At 39.4% G+C, this 19,550-nt stretch overlaps 1 protein-coding gene across 1 annotated transcript; it reads right to left on the bottom strand.

Annotated features, from left to right (window-relative positions):
• Nucleotides 1–2,678: 2,678 nt before the first annotated feature.
• On the bottom strand, nucleotides 2,679–14,298 carry LOC133652060 (serine protease 33-like). The gene is made up of 6 exons (XM_062050395.1): nucleotides 14,178–14,298; nucleotides 12,215–12,235; nucleotides 11,802–11,961; nucleotides 11,460–11,728; nucleotides 4,299–4,438; nucleotides 2,679–3,394 (listed from the first exon to the last, which is right to left on the bottom strand). Exons 1-6 carry the CDS (start codon nucleotides 14,224–14,226, stop codon nucleotides 3,083–3,085), a joined length of 951 nt encoding a protein of 316 aa, XP_061906379.1. The 5' UTR covers nucleotides 14,227–14,298; the 3' UTR covers nucleotides 2,679–3,082.
• Nucleotides 14,299–19,550: the final 5,252 nt, after the last annotated feature.

Genomic DNA, 19,550 nt, shown 5'->3' with positions numbered 1-19,550 from the left:
AGTTGAGCTTGACGAGAGATTTTTGCTTGGTAAATGTTCAATTGCAGTCAGAAGAAAGCTTTTCACTCAGTCATTCACAACCTTATCTTTTTGAAGCTGAGGATATGGAAGATGAATTGCAGCTTCTACAAGCGAGCACGAAGGAAGGGTGAGACGTTGGAGCAGACGAAAGCCAAGAGAGTGAGGTCGGCGCGACTTAGCCGCTGTAAATGTGGAACTGGGAGCCGAGCTATTTTGACATAAATGGAGTGCTTACCCAAATAAACCAAACAAAAAAAACCTGTCCCTGGCCAACTGGACCAAACAGACATCTGTCCTTTGAGTGACTCACGCTTTATATTGATCATGATACACGCAGCACGTCATGCGTGTTAGTACAACTACATAGAGCTGAAGCGATTTCTCGAGTAACTCGATAAAAAAATATATTAGAGGAATTTTCGCTGCCTCGAGGCCTCGTTTACAAACCCCGTTTCCATATGAGTTGGGAAATTGTGTTAGATGTAAATATAAATGGAATACAATGATTTGCAAATCATTTTCAACCCATATTCAGTTGAATATGCTAAAAAGACAACATATTTGATGTTCAAAGTGATAAACTTTTTTTTTTGTTGCAAATAATCATTAACTTTAGATTTTGATGCCAGCAACATGTGACAAAGAAGTTGGGAAAGGTGGCAATAAATACTGATAAAGTTGAGGAATGCTCATCAAACACTTATTTGGAACATCCCACAGGTGAACAGGCAAATTGGGAACAGGTGGGTGCCATGATTGGGTATAAAAGTAGATTCCATGAAATGCTCAGTCATTCACAAACAAGGATGGGGCGAGGGTCACCACTTTGTCAACCAATGCGTGAGCAAATTGTGGAACAGTTTAAGAAAAACCTTTCTCAACCAGCTATTGCAAGGAATTTAGGGATTTCACCATCTACGGTCCGTAATATCATCAAAGGGTTCAGAGAATCTGGAGAAATCCCTGCACGTAAGCAGCTAAGCCCGTGACCTTCGATCCCTCAGGCTGTACTGCATCAACAAGCGACATCAGTGTGTAAAGGACATCACCACATGGGCTCAGGAACACTTCAGAAACCCACTGTCAGTAACTACAGTTGGTCGCTACATCTGTAAGTGCAAGTTAAAACTCTCCTGTACAAGGCGGAAACCGTTTATCAACAACACCCAGAAACGCCGTGGCTTCGCTGGGCCTGAGCTCATCTTAGATGGACTGATACGAAGTGGAAAAGTGTTCTGTGGTCTGACGAGTCCACATTTCAAATTGTTTTTGGAAACTGTGGACGTCGTGTCCTCCGGACCAAAGAGGAAAAGAACCATCCGGATTGTTATAGGCGCAAAGTTGAAAAGCCGGCATCTGTGATGGTATGGGGGTGTATTAGTGCCCAAGACATGGGTACCTTACACATCTGTGAAGGCGCCATTAATGCTGAAAGGTACATACAGGTTTTGGAGCAACATATGTTGCCATCCAAGCAGCTTGACCATGGACGCCCCTGCTTATTTCAGCAAGACAATGCCAAGCCACGTGTTACATCAACGTGGCTTCATAGTAAAAGAGTGTGGGTGCTAGACTGGCCTGCCTGTAGTCCAAACCTGTCTCCCATTGAAAATGTGTGGCGCATTATGATGCCTAAAATACCACAACGAAGACCCCTGGACTGTTGAACAACTTAAGCTGTACATCAAGCAACAATGGGAAAGAATTCCACCTGAGAAGCTTAAAAAATGTGTCTCCTCAGTTCCCAAACGTTTACTGAGTGTTGTTAAAAGGAAAGGCTATGTAACACAGTGGTGAACATGCCCTTTCCCAACTACTTTGGCACGTGTTGCAGCCATGAAATTCTAAGTTAATTATTATTTGCAAAAAAAAATAAAGTTTATGAGTTTGAACATCAAATATCTTGTCTTTGTAGTGCATTCAATTGAATATGGGTTTAAAAGGATTTGCAAATCATTGTATTCAGTTTATATTTACATCCAACACAATTTCCCAACTCATATGGAAACAGGGTTTGTGTGTATATATATATATATATATATATATATATATATATATATATATATATATATATATATATATATATATATATATATATATATATATATATATATATATATATATATTAGACTTTAGACTTCCTTTTTATTGTCATTCAAATTTGAACTTTACAGTATGCACAGTGACCCCAAAAGGGACAAGCGGTAGAAAATGGATGGCTGGAGTACAGATAAGAACGAAATTTTGTTGCATTAGCTCATGGTAGTGCAGGATAAAAAATCAATAAGGTGCAGATATAAATAAATAGATTACTGTACAGATAAATATATTGCACTTTTGCATATGCATCCACGTTTATGGATGTATGTTATATTGTCTTGGGGAATTGAGGGGATTATTATGATGCGTTCAAGCGTTTTACGGCCTGAGGGGAAAAGCTGTTACAGTTATATATATATATATATATATATATATATATATATATATATATATATATATATATATATATATATACTATATATATATATATATATATATATATCTCTTCTAGGAATCACGCATGTTAGATCAAATCCCCTTGGCCATCAGTTCCTTATAAACATCAACATGTTTATTTATTGTTTATTTACATTTAATTCTTCCACATCACAAGGAAATAAGCAACATCATTTATTTCAAGAAAAGCCATCCAAAATCGAGTAATGCAAAAATTATACGGTACATTCCACTGTGACAAAGGGCCCTAACTCACGATTGCATCCTTCATCGTCCTGCTTCAATTTAAAGTGCCGACTGCACAGCTTGGATAAAAGCGTAAAAAGAGTGACACAATTTTTTTTAACATCAGTGCAAACATTGGGGACGATTTGGCATGGAAAACAAAGAGAAAATCACAGAAAGTAAACTCCTATTCAACAAAGTGTTCATTTGAGATCAGTTCACCAACACTTGACTGATTTGATGTAACATGGAAACAATGAAACAGTGTAATGGCTGACAGCAGCTGCCTGTTATGTAACATGAGGCACTTTCACTGTGATGGTTGATAAATATGTCGTCCTCACAGCAGCATGGGGACGCTGAGGACAGACGGCAGAAGGGACAGCAGCAGAGGAGCCAATAGGGAGAAGCCAGATGAGGTTGAAGGCAGGGGTATGGTCGGGGTTGTGCTGGCTCTGAAGTCGACGAAGCCCGGGACGTCACTGCCTACGCGATCTCTGATCCACTGCTCGTACTCAGACACTCGGGCGTAGACTCCCGGTATGTTGGGCAGAGCGCATCCTATTCCGAAACTCACCACGCCGCCTTGGACCCACCGAGTTACGTTAGTAGTAAAGTTACTCAGGCTGACCATGGGACCACCTGAGTCGCCCTGCAGACAGGTAGAAACATACCCGTGAAATGAAGTCGGCTGTTGCTGTCAACATTTGCCTTTTCGAAATATGGGACATTTCTCTGGAAAATGAAGGATTTTCAGGTGTGTCACTTTAAGAAAAACAATGTGACCGATACATTTGTTGAGTGGTTTGACTGTGAAAGGTCGAACTGTGTTCATCAGGAAGCTTCATTCAAACCACGAGTGGCACCTTGTACTGAGGAGTGTCATGTTTGACATTAGCCTTTGTCGGCATCTTCGATCTAAATGGAACTAACATTCCAAAAATTCCAAAGTGCGGGATCGTTTTGCGCTCATGGCGACAAATGAGGTACATTTTCTTTTTTTCCTGGTTACTGTTTGGCTCATTGACCAGAGTTGCATGTTTCAGGTATTTTCTGTTTAAAAACACAAACACAACTATTATATGTGCTGACTAGGTCAAATGTAGTGACCTTTTTATTCCAGTAGATGGAGGTTTACCAGTATGAAACATTAACAGTATCAGTACAGTGTCAATACAGGCAGTGAGTGTGCCCCACACTCACCGGGGCCTCATTTAAACATCACTACTAACCACCACTGAAGTCAAAGCTAAGTTCAAAATGGCAGCTTCAAATTTGAATAATATATATACAATAATAGATATGTTTTTTATCGTGCTTTACTGGTGTGCTTTTATTTTGAAGGCCTGACTTTTTACAGGCTGCAGGATGTGTGTGGAGCATAAAAATATTGGAACATTTAGAGAATAAGAAAGAAAGGCAAAATATGGGAGCATGAAGTCAGCTAATGAATAATTCGAGAAAAGTTGTCACGTAATACCAGTTTTCTACCTCAAGGTGTGACTGTGACTATTATATCTAAATGAAAATGAAAGTAAATAAAGGTGTAACGTCACCTGGCACGAGTCTCGTCCGCCCTCCGTGAGTCCGGCACAGATCATGTTGCTGGTGATGACGCTGTACGTCTCTCTGCACTGATCATTGGACACCACGGGAACGGACACTTCCTGCAGCGTCTGCGGGGACGGAAGCGGCACTGACAAGGAAATAAGAATTTTTTTTTTAACGTTTACTTTCAATATTCGCAAGAGGTTCTACGACTATTTGCTATTTTCATCCACGGGAGTGAAGCATATTTGTGTAAAAAATGTGTAAAGACCATGAAATGTGTAACCGTAGGGGAATGTGAAATTCCAGGAAAACCTGGAAGGTGAGGAAAAGATGGAGCGGGAACCCCCTACCTATACATAAAAGTCAAATGGTGTTTTAGATTTAAACTGGTCCTATAGGCACCTTGTTATTGTGGAATAATTACTGCTGACCGATAGCTGGCATTGCTTACTACTGGCTTTCTTAAATGCTAATGTAGTATCTGTTGCACTATGAAATGACATGTTATTTTTCCAGATTGTGCAAGGCTATACATTCATGGGAGCAAGAAAACAGCCAGCTCTGGTAAACAGTGGTCCATCAGTCCATCTCGGGCAAGACGGCGCGTCGTCACGTCATGACATTGCTGGTTTTGCAAGCAGACGAGCATGTTCGGCAGCGCACAATCACGGAGCACTTACAAGCAGACACAGTGTGTAGACAGAAAAGGGAGAACGGACGCATTTTGGCTTAAAAACTAACAATAAAGGTGAAGTTATAACACTGAAAGGCCCACCGGAAGAGGTGCTTTAAGACATGGTTATCTAGCTAGCGGCTAAATTCCATCCCCAGTCGGCAGTGTTTTAGCTACGTCTTAAATCACTAATCCTCGCCTCCATGGCGACGAATAAAGTATGTTTCTTACAAGTATCATCCCTGCAGGACGAGGAATAGCTAAACATGCTTCACTACACACCGTAGGACGATAAGATAGCTAACCGCTAACAGCAAGCTAGCACCCTGAATGTAAACAAATACCATGGGTGGATCTACACCTGACAGCCACTGTAATGATACCAAGTACAATAGCGTATCGAGTCGATACTACTATGATTACATCAATATTTTTTTATCGTCACAAAATCTTTTTTAGTTTTTCAAAATGTATATGATGTTTATAAACTCAAGAAATATGTCATTGGCTGGACACATGAGGACTTTGAATATGACCAATGTATGATCCTGTAACGACTTGGTATCGGATCGATACCTAAATTTGTGGTATCATCCAAAACTAATGTAAAGTTTCAAACAACAGAAGAATAAGTGATTATTACATTTTAACAGAGGTGTAGATATAATATATTGAAAGAGAAAATAACCAGATATTAACACTAAATGAACAAGTAGATTAATAATCAATTTTTACAGCTTGTCCCTCATAAGTTTGGCAAAATAGAATGATAAATGACACAATATGTTACTGTATATGTCAGCAGCTAAATTAGGAGCCTTTGTTTGTTTACTTACTACTAAAAGACAAGTTGTCTTGTATGTTCACTATTTTATTTAGATAGGCAAAATTTAAGAGAAATACGTTACACACATACAGTTGTTGACAAAATACACTGTACATTATATACCTCAGCTAACTAAACTATGCAAATTTATAATATAATTCATATAGCAATATGGTCTCACTGCACAGCAGGCCAGCAGTTAGCCGAGTCATTGTGCAATCCATGGTGAGGCTCAACTGGCTGGTGATTCACCGCAAGTCTCTTCTCAGTATTTCAACGGCAAATGTGAAAATTCAGCGATTTTGAATAAAAATAATCTAAAACTTGTGAAGTTAAATGGGAAATAACTTTATAGTATAATCACTGGATACATATAACAATTTAATAATTTATTTTTTTTTTTACATTTTTTTTCTTTCCATGAGGGCACGTGAGTGACTGCACGTCACTGATATATATATATATATATATATATATATATATATATATATATATATATATATATATATATATATATATATATATATATATATATACTGTATATATCAGTGACGTCATATCATAAAACGGCTGCGAAGACGCACTGGGTGAGGCTCGCAGTAATCCCGCCTCCTGGTGGTAGAGGGCGCTAGTGATCCCAGAGATCATTCTTGTGACTACTCGGCTGCAGAATAAGTGACAACTAGCAGCAACAGTTAGCGATCGTTTATTTTTTCCTCTCGCCTGGACTTTTAACATGGAGGATTACATATCTAAAATAAAACAGTTTTCTAAACTGGACTTTCAATCGAAGCAGGAGGTAATCATTAAAGGAAGATCTCCATTGAGACAGAGAGACTTTTAAAACTGAAGAAAGATAAGGAAGACTTCTATAAACAAGTTATCGATGCTTTTGTTCAGAAAGAGCGGCGCATGGACTTCATTTATAAGTAAAGGTAAGACGATAATAAAGTTTTTTTTATTAAATGTGCTTTTTTGTGTGCTACAGTTTGTATGTGTAAAGTTAAAGTTAAGTTAAAGTACCAATGATTGTCACACACACTAGGTGTGGTGAAATTTGTCCTCTGCATTTGACCCATCCCCTTGCTCACCCCCTGGGAGGTGAGGGGAGCAGTGGGCAGCAGCGGCGCCGCGCCCGGGAATCATTTTTGGTGATTTAACCCCCAATTCCAACCCTTGATGCTGAGTACCAAGCAGGGAAGAATGCTGGTATGAGCTTTTAAACATAACCCGTTAACTGCTGCCAATCAAATGGTGAATAAGGGTTCATATGTTTCTAAATCTGACTGTGATGAAGTCAGTGCCTCACCAGCCATGAACCTCACCGCACGTCACTGATATATATATATATATATATATATATATATATATATATATATATATATATATATATATATATATATATATATATATATATATATATATATATATATATATATATATATATATGTATATATATATATATATATATATATATATATATATATATATATATATATATATATATATATATATATATATATATATATATATATATATATATGTCAAAAAGTTTGGGGACCCCTGATCTATGAGTTCAACATATGTATGTTGGAATGCTTTGCCAAATGTAAAAAAAAAAAAAAAGGGAAATGATTAACTAAAAGTATAAACAAGTACTTAAATATCTAGTATGTGCAAGGCTAATGTGCAGTGGTTGATAGAGCAAAGCAAAAAGATGATGACGTGAGCATGAGTTAGCACATTCACCGTGTCAGATTAGTCCCACAGTTATTGCACAGCGTTCATCACATTGATAGTATGAGGAAATAATATTTGTTGGCCGTCAGCCACATTCTGTGATGTCAGCTAAAATGTTTCATATCTGTCATCCTCCCTGTCTGGTATCTGGGATTTTCATTTGGGCTTATTTGATTTAAGACCCAAGGAGTTGGTAAAAAAACAAACATATATATATATATATTCATACATCATACATTATAAAAACACTCATTTTTAAGGTGTGTGTGGCAACTTTTATTTTATTTCGTAGTAGTAAAAGCAACTTCCTTGTTCATTTACAGAATCGGGTCAACTTTCTTTTTGTCACTTTATCGAAGTGCGCATGCAAGTGACTTCGAGGCCACATAGGGGCCACATTGGGACCTCATTGGGGCCTCATCGGGGCCACATTGGGGCAACATTGGGTCCTCTGCGCGTTTATACTGGAGTCTGATAAAGATCACATTGTAATTGCAAATACCCGATTTGGGCCAAGACTACGTTTACACTGCAGGCCAAAGTGGTCCAAATCGGATTTAAAAAAAATCTGTTTTATTTTCCAGCTGACTGTTTACGCTGCAAGTAAAATGTGATCTTTATCAGACTCCACTGGCCCCAATGTCAATCAATCAATTAATCAAAGTTTATTTATATAGCCCTTAATCACAAGTGTCTCAAAGGGCTGCACAAGCCACAATGACATCATCGGCTCAGATCCCAAATGTGGCCCCAATGTGGCCTTGACGTCACTTACATGCGCACTTCGCTAAAGTGAAAACAAAGGAAGTTGACCAGGAGAAAGTAGCTACTACTAAAAAACAAAATAAAAGTTGCCATCATAGATACACACAACTTAAGAAACGTGTGTTTTTTAACGTGAATTTTTTTTATGTGTAATATATTTGGGAGCGTCAATTCCGGTCCTTCAACAATCGCTATTTCTTCGGAATCAAAATACATATTTGTATATTACATATAGCCTATTATTTTCCCACTATTGACTCGTGATGCACTGAAAATGCCAGTGAAAATAGACTGTGAAGAAAAACCCACTTCCGCTGCGTCTTTCCCCCACGCACATGAATGCCGTAGCTCGCACATACCTACGGGTCGCGTTCAGGTCGCATTGCGTTTAGACCGTAGTGACATTTGAAAAGATCAGGGGCCGTACTTATCAAGCTTCTTAGAATTACTCCTAAGAAGTCTGCTAAGAGTTGACTTAAGAGTAAATAAATTCTTCGCTGAAAGCTGCACTTAAAAGTTAGTTATCAAGCGTCTTACTCACACTTTGGTGAGTGTAGGACTGAATCTTAAGTGTCACACTCAGAGCTGAATTACGACATTACTATGTGCCGTAAACGGAATTTTAGGTGACGTCATTTCTGTGTCCATAGAAATGACCAATCACGGAAGGGAATCCGTTGTCTAAGAATAAATAAATATCTTGGAAATATTTAAGTGGACAATGGGAGTGTATATTTTGACAATAAACTACAAAATAATACAAAACAAACTAGTCCCCGCCGGCACTCACGCTACCGCTCCCTCTCTTCTATCGCCCACACACTCACTGACGTCACTCACCTCACGGCCACACACATACGCTACTGTCATAACATTTTCTTTCCAATTCATTAATTAGGCAACTAATTTGAAACTGTTGTGAGTGGCTCTATATATACTAGCCCACTGCAGCCACATGCAGAAATCAACAAGGAATCGAAAAGTATTAAATCTGTGACAAAAATAATATCCGCTCTGTCTAAACAATACCGTTTGATCAGCTGCTCGTCATAAAAAAAACCAAAAAAACATTGTTCCGTTCCCTGAACGTTCGCGGACGTCTCTCTCGCCTCAGTGCCATCCCCTGCTGGCAACTCCTAACCACTTAGGACACCTCTGAAGGTCTCTTAAATATCGTGGAGAGTAGGAGTGATTCTTAGACTTAAGAACGTTGATAAAAAGCTTTTATTCTTAAGTTTGAGAGTAGGACTAAATTTCGCAAATTCTCAGGACTTAAGTGTAAAATGGCACTCTAAGAAGCTTGATAAGTACGGCCCCAGATTCCAATCGGATTCTGGCTACCTCCTGATGTGGTCTGAATCTGATGTCAAAGGGTCAGATTTGAAGCACTTTGGAGCATTTACACTGGCGAAAAAGTCTGATCTGCGTCACTTGCGGGCAAAAAAAATCTGATTCGGTGTAGAGTGTAAACGTAGTCTCAAACTTTTTTATGCGTCCTGACAAATTTGGTGACAATCGGTAAAACTGGTGGCAGAATTGATATAAAATGTTCTATCACATGCTATAGAACCTGTCCCACACTACATGTCATACACTATACAACCTGTCATACAATATAGAACCTTTCAAACACTATAGAACCTGTCAAACACTATGGAACTTATCACATGCTATAGAACCTGTCAAACACTGTAGAACCTGTCAAACACTATGGAACTTATCACACGCTATAGAACCTGTCAAACACTGTAGAACCTGTCAAACACTATGGAACTTATCACACGCTATAGAACCTGTCAAACACTGTAGAACCTGTCAAACACTGTAGAACTTATCACACGCTATAAAACCTGTCAAACACTAAAGAACCTGTCACACACTCTACAACTTATCACACCCTATAGAACCTGTCAAACACTATGGAACTCATCACACGCTATAGAACATGTCAAACACTATAGAACCTGTCACACACTATAGAACCAGTCACACACTCTGCAACTTATCACACGCTATAGAACCTGTCATACACTATAGAACCTGTCACACACTACCTGTCACACGCTATAGAACCTGTCAAACACTATAGAGCCTGTCACACACTATAGAACCTGTCACACACTACCTGTCATACACTATAGAACCTGTCAAACACTATAGAATGTGTCACACACTAAGCAACTTATCACACGCTATATAATCTGTCAAACACTATAGAACCTGTCACACACTATAGAACCTGTCACACATTCTGCAACTTATCATATGCTATAGAACCTGTCATATACTATGCAACTTATCACACGCTATAGAACCTGTCATACACTATAGAACCTGTCAAACACTATAGACCCTGTCAAACACTATAGAACCTGTCACACACTATAGTACCTGTCACACAGTATGCAACTTATCACACGGTAAAGAACCTGTCAAGCACTATAGAACCTGTCAAGCACTATAGAACCTGTCAAACACTATAGAACCTGTCACACACTACCTGTCATACACTCTAGAACCTGTCAAACACTATAGAACCTGTCACACACTATGCAACTTATCACACGCTATAGAACCTGTCAAACACAATAGAACATGTCATACACTATAGAACCTGTCAAACACTATAGAACCTGTCACACACTACCTGTCATACACTATAGAACCTGTCAAACACTATGCAACTTATCACACGCTATAGACCCTGTCAAACACTATAGAACCTGTTACACAATATAGCTCCTATCACACACTATAGGACTATAGTACTTACCACAGACTCTAGAACCAGTTACACACTAAAGATCCTATCACACACTATAGAACCTGTCACGCACTATAGACTTATCACACACTATAGAACTTATCACACACTATAGAACCTGTAACACACTATTACCTCTCACACTATAATGTTAGATCCACTATGGACTGGACTCTCACAATATTATGCTAGATCCACTTGACGTCCATTGCACCACCTGTCAAACCCTATGGAACCCTATGGTTCGTGTTCAGAGCAGTGAAATACTAAATCTTTCACAGAGCGTGTGCAAACTTTGGTGAGTATTTCTGTAAGTTAATGAATAATTAAAGACTTAGCAGTTACGGCTCGGTCAATACGAGAATGAGTCATCATTGGTATTATTAGGTTTCACGTACCCCCACTGCCAATGGTGCCCCATCCCGTGATGATAAAGTCGGTTCCAGCTGGGATGTCGCTGCCACTGGCGGCGAGGCACACGGGCCTGATGAAGTTGTTGAAGGTGACGGGCTGGTCGAGCTGCATCAAGGCTATGTCGTTGTCGTTGGTATTGGGGTTGTAGGCAGCGTTGACCATGAGTTGGGCCACCAAACGCCGCACCAAGTTATCGTTGGTCCCTTCCTGGGTTTGGAGGCCCAAAAAGACCTCAAGGTTGGCTGTCACAGCCCTGAGAGGACATGGAAATGCATCTTTACAAGCAGTCAGTACAGCGTGATCAGTGAGTGTAGCGTGATCTTTACGTTGGGAAGCAGTGGGCGGCACACAGCACATACTGGCTGTTGATCAGAGACCCGCCGCAGGTGTGAAACCCGTTTCTGTGCAGGCTTATCTGCCAGGGCCAACCTCCCGGAATGGCGTCTCTACCTCCCACGATGCGGGTGACTGCCACGGTGCCACAGTCTGTCACCAAGATACAGAACATAGTATTAGCAAGTTAGCTGGCGCTAGCACCGGGACTTCGTGTTGACATCTAAACACTGTGTGTGTGTGTGTGTGTGTGTGTGTGTGTGTGTGTGTGTGTGTGTGTGTGTGTGTGTGTGTGTGTGTGTGTGTGTGTGTGTGTGTGTGTGTGTGTGTGTGTGTGTGTGTGTGTGTGTGTGTGTGTTCAAGGCGATGACTCAGCATGTTCTTATTGTCATAAAACACAGCTCACCAGCCAGCTGCCCAGCGCCACCTGCAGGACAGACAGAAAAGTAAGTAAGTAAGTACATTTTATTTATAAAGCACTTTTCACTGATAAAATCACAAAGCGCTGTACAAAACATAGGTGAAGTAAAACAACTATTCAATTTAAAACAACAGGGGCAACATCATAAAAAGGATACAAAGTGGATTCAAATTGATAGTTAAAAGCTAAACTAAAAAGAGAAGTTTTCAAATGTTTCTTACAAGTGTCAACACAGTCAAGATGACGGAAGGACTGGTGCAAGTAGTTCCAGAGTCTGGGAGCTATAGCCTGGAATGCCAGGTCTCCACAGGTTTTAAAAAAGTTTTTGGGATCTTTAGAAGACCCTGGCCTGAAGACCGGAGGCTGCTCCCTGAGGAGTAGGGGCATAGCAAGTCAGTGATGTACTGAGGGGCCCCACCATGCAATGCACGGAATGTCAGAACTAAAATCTTAAACTCAATGCGGAATTTAACTGGAAGCCAATGAAGACTGGATAAAACGGGGGTGATATGGGCTATTCTGGGTGCAACAGTCAAAAGTCTGACAGCCGCATTTTGTACAGTCTGAAGTCTCCTGAGCGTTGACTTGTTGAAGAGAGTGAAAAGACAATTGCAATAGTCAATGCGAGACAAAATAAACGCGTGAATGATCATTTCGAGATCCAATTTTGACAACAAATTTTTCACTTTAAAAATATTTCAGAGATGATAAAAACAGTTTTTGGTCAGTTGACAACAGTGACCCTCCAAAGACGTGGACTGATCGAACACAACCCCAAGGTTTCTGAGGCTGCTTTTAACAGATGCACCCAGAGCACCAAGGGAGTTTTTGATCAAGGTCAAACAAAAAAAATGAGGCGTGTTTGCGTATGGCGTCGTTTCTTGGCATGGGAGGCAAAATACCATTCTAAACAGGAACTTGTAGCGAGGTGAGTCAGATCTCACAATTAAGATTAAACGAGTTATGCTGTTGTCATTGCGGTGGTTTGATAATGACTTCCGGTTTGGCGCACTGATTTTCCAAGAAATTTTGTATTTTTTTTAAACAAACAACTTCCTGTTGGGACACTTTTTTTTCCGAGAGAGAAAAAAGACATGATGAGTAAAAACTTTGTTCTTGCAAGCTTATTTAAAGTTGACCATCAAATGTGATCACCATTTACATTTTAATATAACAAACACATTCTATTCTTTTTCTTTTCTATTCCTACATAGTGTGGAAAGAAAATATATTATATTGACTTGTATCAAATATATTACAATAATCATGAAGAAAACTTTGTTATCAATTGTATGATGCATGTACATGTGTTAAAACTATTCTATTCTATTCCCAGTATGTTTTAGGATACATTTTAAAATCATTATTTTTGTTTTTAAGGCCATCAATGGTCTGACCCCAGCATACTTGGCTGATATTTTAACTGTTAAAAGTCAATGTTTAAATTGGCTTTTAACAGACAATTGCTATAAGTATGTATTATTACTGTTTTAACATGTGTGGTTTTATTTGCTTTTAACTTATTTGTCCTGTAAAGCACCATTGTGATGATGTAAGGTGCTATACAAATAGACCTTGATTGATTGATTGATTGATTGACTTATTCTATTATTTTGTATTATATTTTATTATATTCCATTTCACATCTATTCCATTCCATTCCGGTTCAATTATATTCTATTCTATTTCACTCTATTACATTTATTTTCTATTCTCTTTCTACATACAGTGAAAAGAAAACAAGTTATAATATATTTACTAGTATTAAATATAGCATAATAATCATTATGAAAACATTGTTAATAACTGTAAGATGTATATATACTGTATGTGTCCAAACTATTCTATTGAGGAATAAAGAGACAGTCGAGCCTATGGTCATTTGTCTGATCTAGTTCATATCAATCATAAAGAGAATATGTTTTGTTTGATCTCAAGCAGAACTCACCTGGAACCAGTAAAACCAGGAGCAAGAATCCACACCAGCCTGAGTGCATGTTGAGATTGACAAGGAAGTACAGAGTGCACCTGCACTCAGGTGTGGTGCTTTTGTATCCTTGATCTGCGGGCCGAACACACCCAGTGAGCGCCAATCACTAATCATCACAGAGCATCTGTGGAAACACACATCACAAACATTCCGCACACAATAGGACCTGTTAAACACCATGAAACCTGTCGTACATTATGCAACCTATCACATGTTATAGACCCTGTCACACACTATAGAACCTGTCAAACTGTCTACCCCTGGGCAGCTGTGGCTATGAAAGTAGCTTACCACCACCAGGTGTGAATGAATGATGGGTTCTACATGTAAAGCGACTTTGGGTACTTAGAAAAGCGCTATATAAATCCCAGGTATTATTATTATTATATATATATATGTACTGTATATATTATATGTAAATGTGTGTGTGTGTGTATATATGTATATGTATATATGTGTGTATATGTGCATCGGTTGGGGACGTCTCTGCGCTACTGACCTGTCTCCGCTCGGGATGGTCTCCTGCTGGCCCCACTATGGACTGGACTCTCACTGTTATGTTGGATTCACTAGGGACTGTACTTAGAGGGGGGGTTACCCACATATGCGATCCTCCCCAAGGTTTCTCATAGTCATTCACATCGACGTCCCTTGTGTGGGCTCTGTGCCGAGGATGTCGTTGTGGCTTGTGCAGCCCTTTGAGACTTTTGTGATTAAGGGCTATATAAATAAACATTGATTGATTGATTGATTGATTGATATATCTATGTATATCTATATGTCCATGTATATATATATATGTATATATGTATATGTCTATGTATATCTATATGTCCATGTATATATATATATATATATATATATGTATATATATACACATATACATATACATACATATATATATATATATATATATATATATATATATATATATATAATATATATATATATATATATATATATATATATATATATATATATATATATATATATATATATATATATATATATATATATATATATATATATATATATATATATACATATATATTCCTCGCGCACTAATTGACTTAAAGAGCGCACTTGCTGCATGTCACGTTATCGATGGTAAAATGCATTTTTAGACAATATGATTTGCCTGAGTGGCTAGGAGACGGTAGAAAATGGACTAGTAAGGACAAATAAAATTTAAAAAAATAAATAATTAAAAATAAAAATAAAAAATTGTTTGTTTTTTTTTTAACTTGGGACTTCCCGCGGGCCGGATTTTGGACGCTGGGGGGCCATATCCGGCCCGCGGGCCGTAGTTTGGGGACCCCTGCTATAGAACCTGTCAAACACGATAGAACCTGTCAAACACTACCTGTCATACACTATAGAACCTGTCACACACTGTAGTACCTATCAGACTATAGAACCTGTCAAACACTGTATAACCTGTTACACACTATAGAACCTGTCAAACACTATAGACCCTGTCACCCATTATAGCACTTGTCAAACATTACCTGTCATACACTATAGAACCTGTCAAACACTATAGATCCTATCACACACTATATAACCTGTCTTACACTATAGCACCTGTCAAACACTATAGATCCTATCACACACTATAGAACCTGTCAAATACTACAGAACCTGTCACACACTATAGATTGCAGCAAGGTGAGTCAGATCTAACAATGAAGATCAAACAAGTGCATGTTGAGATTGACAAGGAAGTACAGAGTGCACCTGCACTCAGGTGTGGTGCTTTTGTATCGTCGATCTGCGGGCCGAACACACCCAGTGAGCTCCAATCACTAATCATCACAGAGCATCTGTGGAAACAAACATCACAAACATTCCGCACACAATAGGACCTGTTAAACACCATGGAACCTGTCGTACATCATGCAACCTATCACACGCTATAGACCAGACATGGGCAAATTAAGGCCCGGGGGCCACATGAGCTTTTCAATCTGGCCCGCCGGACATTCCCAAACAATTTTTTTTTATCTTTAAGATGGAAACTGTAGCTGCCATTATGCATGTGCAGTCATGTTTTCTAATTATGTTAATCTAATTAGTTACTATGGTAATCTATGTCACAGCAGCTCAGAAGAGGCACCAAGCAGTGTGGGCGGGAAGCGTTTCCACAGACGCGGAAGGACATTTTCACAACAAAGTTCTAAAGCAGTGGTTCTTAACCTTGGTTGAGGTACCGAACCCCACCAGTTTCATGTGTGCATTCACCGAACACTTCTTTAGTGAGAAATAAAATGTTTTTTTTTTCAAATTCAAGACAAAGTTATGTTTTTTTTACTGGTGCACAAAATGAACCGTGTATGAACATCACCTTGTTCAAAGAACAAAACCAACACAGTGCATTAACTCATAACTAATTACACACCTGCAAATCAGTGTGACTTCTGCTGTTGCCGTATTCATAGCTTCGATCGGGAGAAGTTTTTATTTACACGATGAGTCTGGTGTGTCTTGACCTCCGCGGCAGAGGCTCCGCCGAACCCCTAGGGTTCGATCGAACCCAGGTTAAGTACCACTGGTATAACCTATCACCGACTGTAGAACCTGGCAAACACTATAGTACCTGTCACACACTGTAGTACCTATCACAGACTATAGAACCTGTTACACACTATAGAACCTGTCACACACTATATTACCTGTCACACACTATTGAACCTGTCAAACACTACCTGTCATATATATTGGAACCTGTCACACACTGTAGAACATATAACAGGTTATAGAACCTGTCAAACACTACCTGTCATACACTATTGAACCTCTCAAACACTATATAACCTGTCACACACTGTAGAACCTATCACAGATTATAGAACCTGTCAAACACTACCTGTCATACACTATTGAACCTCTCAAACACTATATAACCTATCACCGACTATAGAACCTGGCCAACCACATAGAACCTATCACACACTGTAGAACCTATCACACACTATTGAACCGGTCACACACTATATAACCTGTCACACACTATTGAACCAGTCAAACACTACCATTCATACACTATAGAACCTGTCATACACTACAGAACCTCTCAAACACTATAGAACCTGCCACACACTGTAGAACCTATCACAGACTGTACAACTTGTCAAACAGTATAGGACCTGTCACACACTGTAGACCCTATCCCCGACTATAGGACCTGACAAACACCATAGAACCTATCACACACTGTAGAACCTATCACAGACTATAGAACCTGTCACAGACTATAGAACCTGACAAACACCATAGAACCTATCACACACTGTAGAACCTATCACAGACTATAGAACCTGTCACAGACTATAGAACCTGACACACACTATATAACCTCTAACACACTATTGAACCTGTCAAACACTTGTTAGAATAATTATGTATAAATTATCACACAACTCTTATGCTTGAGGGCCGTTGCTATAGTTATTATCAATTCTGCTGAAGTTGTACTTTTCTATCTGTGCAAAGAGACAACTTGCAATCCAAAGATTGCGAGTCGTCTCGTATCAGTGTTTGTGTCCAGACCCGGCCTGCTGACTGCCAAGGCCGAACATCGAGTACCGTGATGCAGACAAAGCAGAGACAGGGCGATATCACGAGTGTCAGCACTTTTGCATTTCTGAATAATCATATATTGTGTCTAACTGGGGGTGCTGAAATTACCCCCCTTCCTTCAGCAGCAGCCTCAGTGATGTAACCAGGGACCTCCCAAATAAATAGAGGAGCACGTGGGAACTGGACCTTAGAGCGTGGTGGGAGATTGTAACTGAGTGTGCAGCCCCAAACATCTCTCCTCATTGAGCCAAATTGAACTCTGTCTCTGCATGATTCCTTGCTTCGTGTCTGTTTAATAGATGTCATCAGTGTTTGAACCTGACAACACTACCTGCCATACACTATAGAACCTGGCAAACACTATAGACCCTGTCACACACTGTAGAACCTATCCCAGACTATAGAACCTGTCACACAGTATATAACCTTTTACACACTATAGAACCTGTCATACACTATATAACCTGTTACACACTATTGAATCTGTCAAAGACTATAGAACCTGTCACACAATGTACAACCTATCACAAACTATAGAACCTGTCACACACTGTAGAACCTGTCACAGACTATAGAACCTGTCACACACTATATAACCTGTTACACACTATAGAACCTGTCACAAACTATATAACTTGTCACACACTGTAGTGTGTGGAGGAGGACTCAGTTATTGATGCTGTTGATGGTGCTCTGAGGTTCTGGTCCACCACGATGACAAATCCTTCCAAAGGTTCTGTTGGGTTCTACTTATATCTGTTGAGTCAGTCAGAGAGAAGAACCTTCAGCATTGCACGCACCTCACTGTTCATCCAGGGTTTCTCGTTGGCCAATGTGGGGATGTTCTTGATCACACTGACATCCTCCACGCACTTCTGAATGTATGCGGACACAGACTCTGCATACTCCTCCACACGTGTGGTGATTTTCGGTGGCGGCTGCTTTGAACATGTCCCAGTCTGTGGTTTCGAAGCAGTCTTGTAATGCTGACATTGCTCCCTCTGGCCAGGTCCCCACCTGCTTCACTGTAGCTTGCTTCCTGATCAGCAGGGGCTTGTATGCAGGAATTAATTACTATGGTAATCTATGTTACAGCAGCTCAGATGAGGCACCAAGCAGTGTGGGCGGGAAGCGTTTCCACAGACGTGGAAGGAGAATTTCACAACAAAGTTCTAAAGCAGTGGTTCTTAACAAGGTTAAGAACCACTGAAAGAACTGGACCTGGTACCGCCCAGCTTGAGATGTTGGCTAAATCTACAGCAGGTGAAAAAGGGAAGGAAGTAAGACTCAGCTGGTTCAGAAGCAGGTTCAAGCTGACCCTGGTTCAGTAAACAAAAGACAAGAGACCTTGGCCATCTACCTTGCCGACCTATGTCTAGCCCCGCCCCTTTTAGGCAAACAGTTCCTCCCTTGACCTCTGCAGGCTGCAAAAAGACAAGTTGTGCTCTTCTCTGTGTGTACATGGTATACTGTATATACAGTCAGTGTATGCAGCATAAATACAAATATGAAATAGTGCTGTCAAATGACTGTTTATATCACATTATCACGCGTTTGCATTTAATTGATCACAGTTAATTGCTTACATCATTTAAATAAACCTAAAAAAGACTGCATTTATGTCATTTATTTGCTCAAAACTTGCTAACAGTTTTATTTAAATTTCACTATATTTTGAGTATAAATATATATACATACACAGATAAATACATTTGACAGATTCCAACATGTGTTTTAGCAACAAATGTCAAT

Source organism: Entelurus aequoreus, linkage group LG06 (genome assembly GCF_033978785.1).
Source record: "Entelurus aequoreus isolate RoL-2023_Sb linkage group LG06, RoL_Eaeq_v1.1, whole genome shotgun sequence".
Taxonomy (NCBI): Eukaryota; Metazoa; Chordata; class Actinopteri; order Syngnathiformes; family Syngnathidae; genus Entelurus; species Entelurus aequoreus.
The sequence above is the reverse complement of the archived record's forward strand: the minus strand, read 5'-3'. Positions and strand labels throughout refer to the sequence as shown.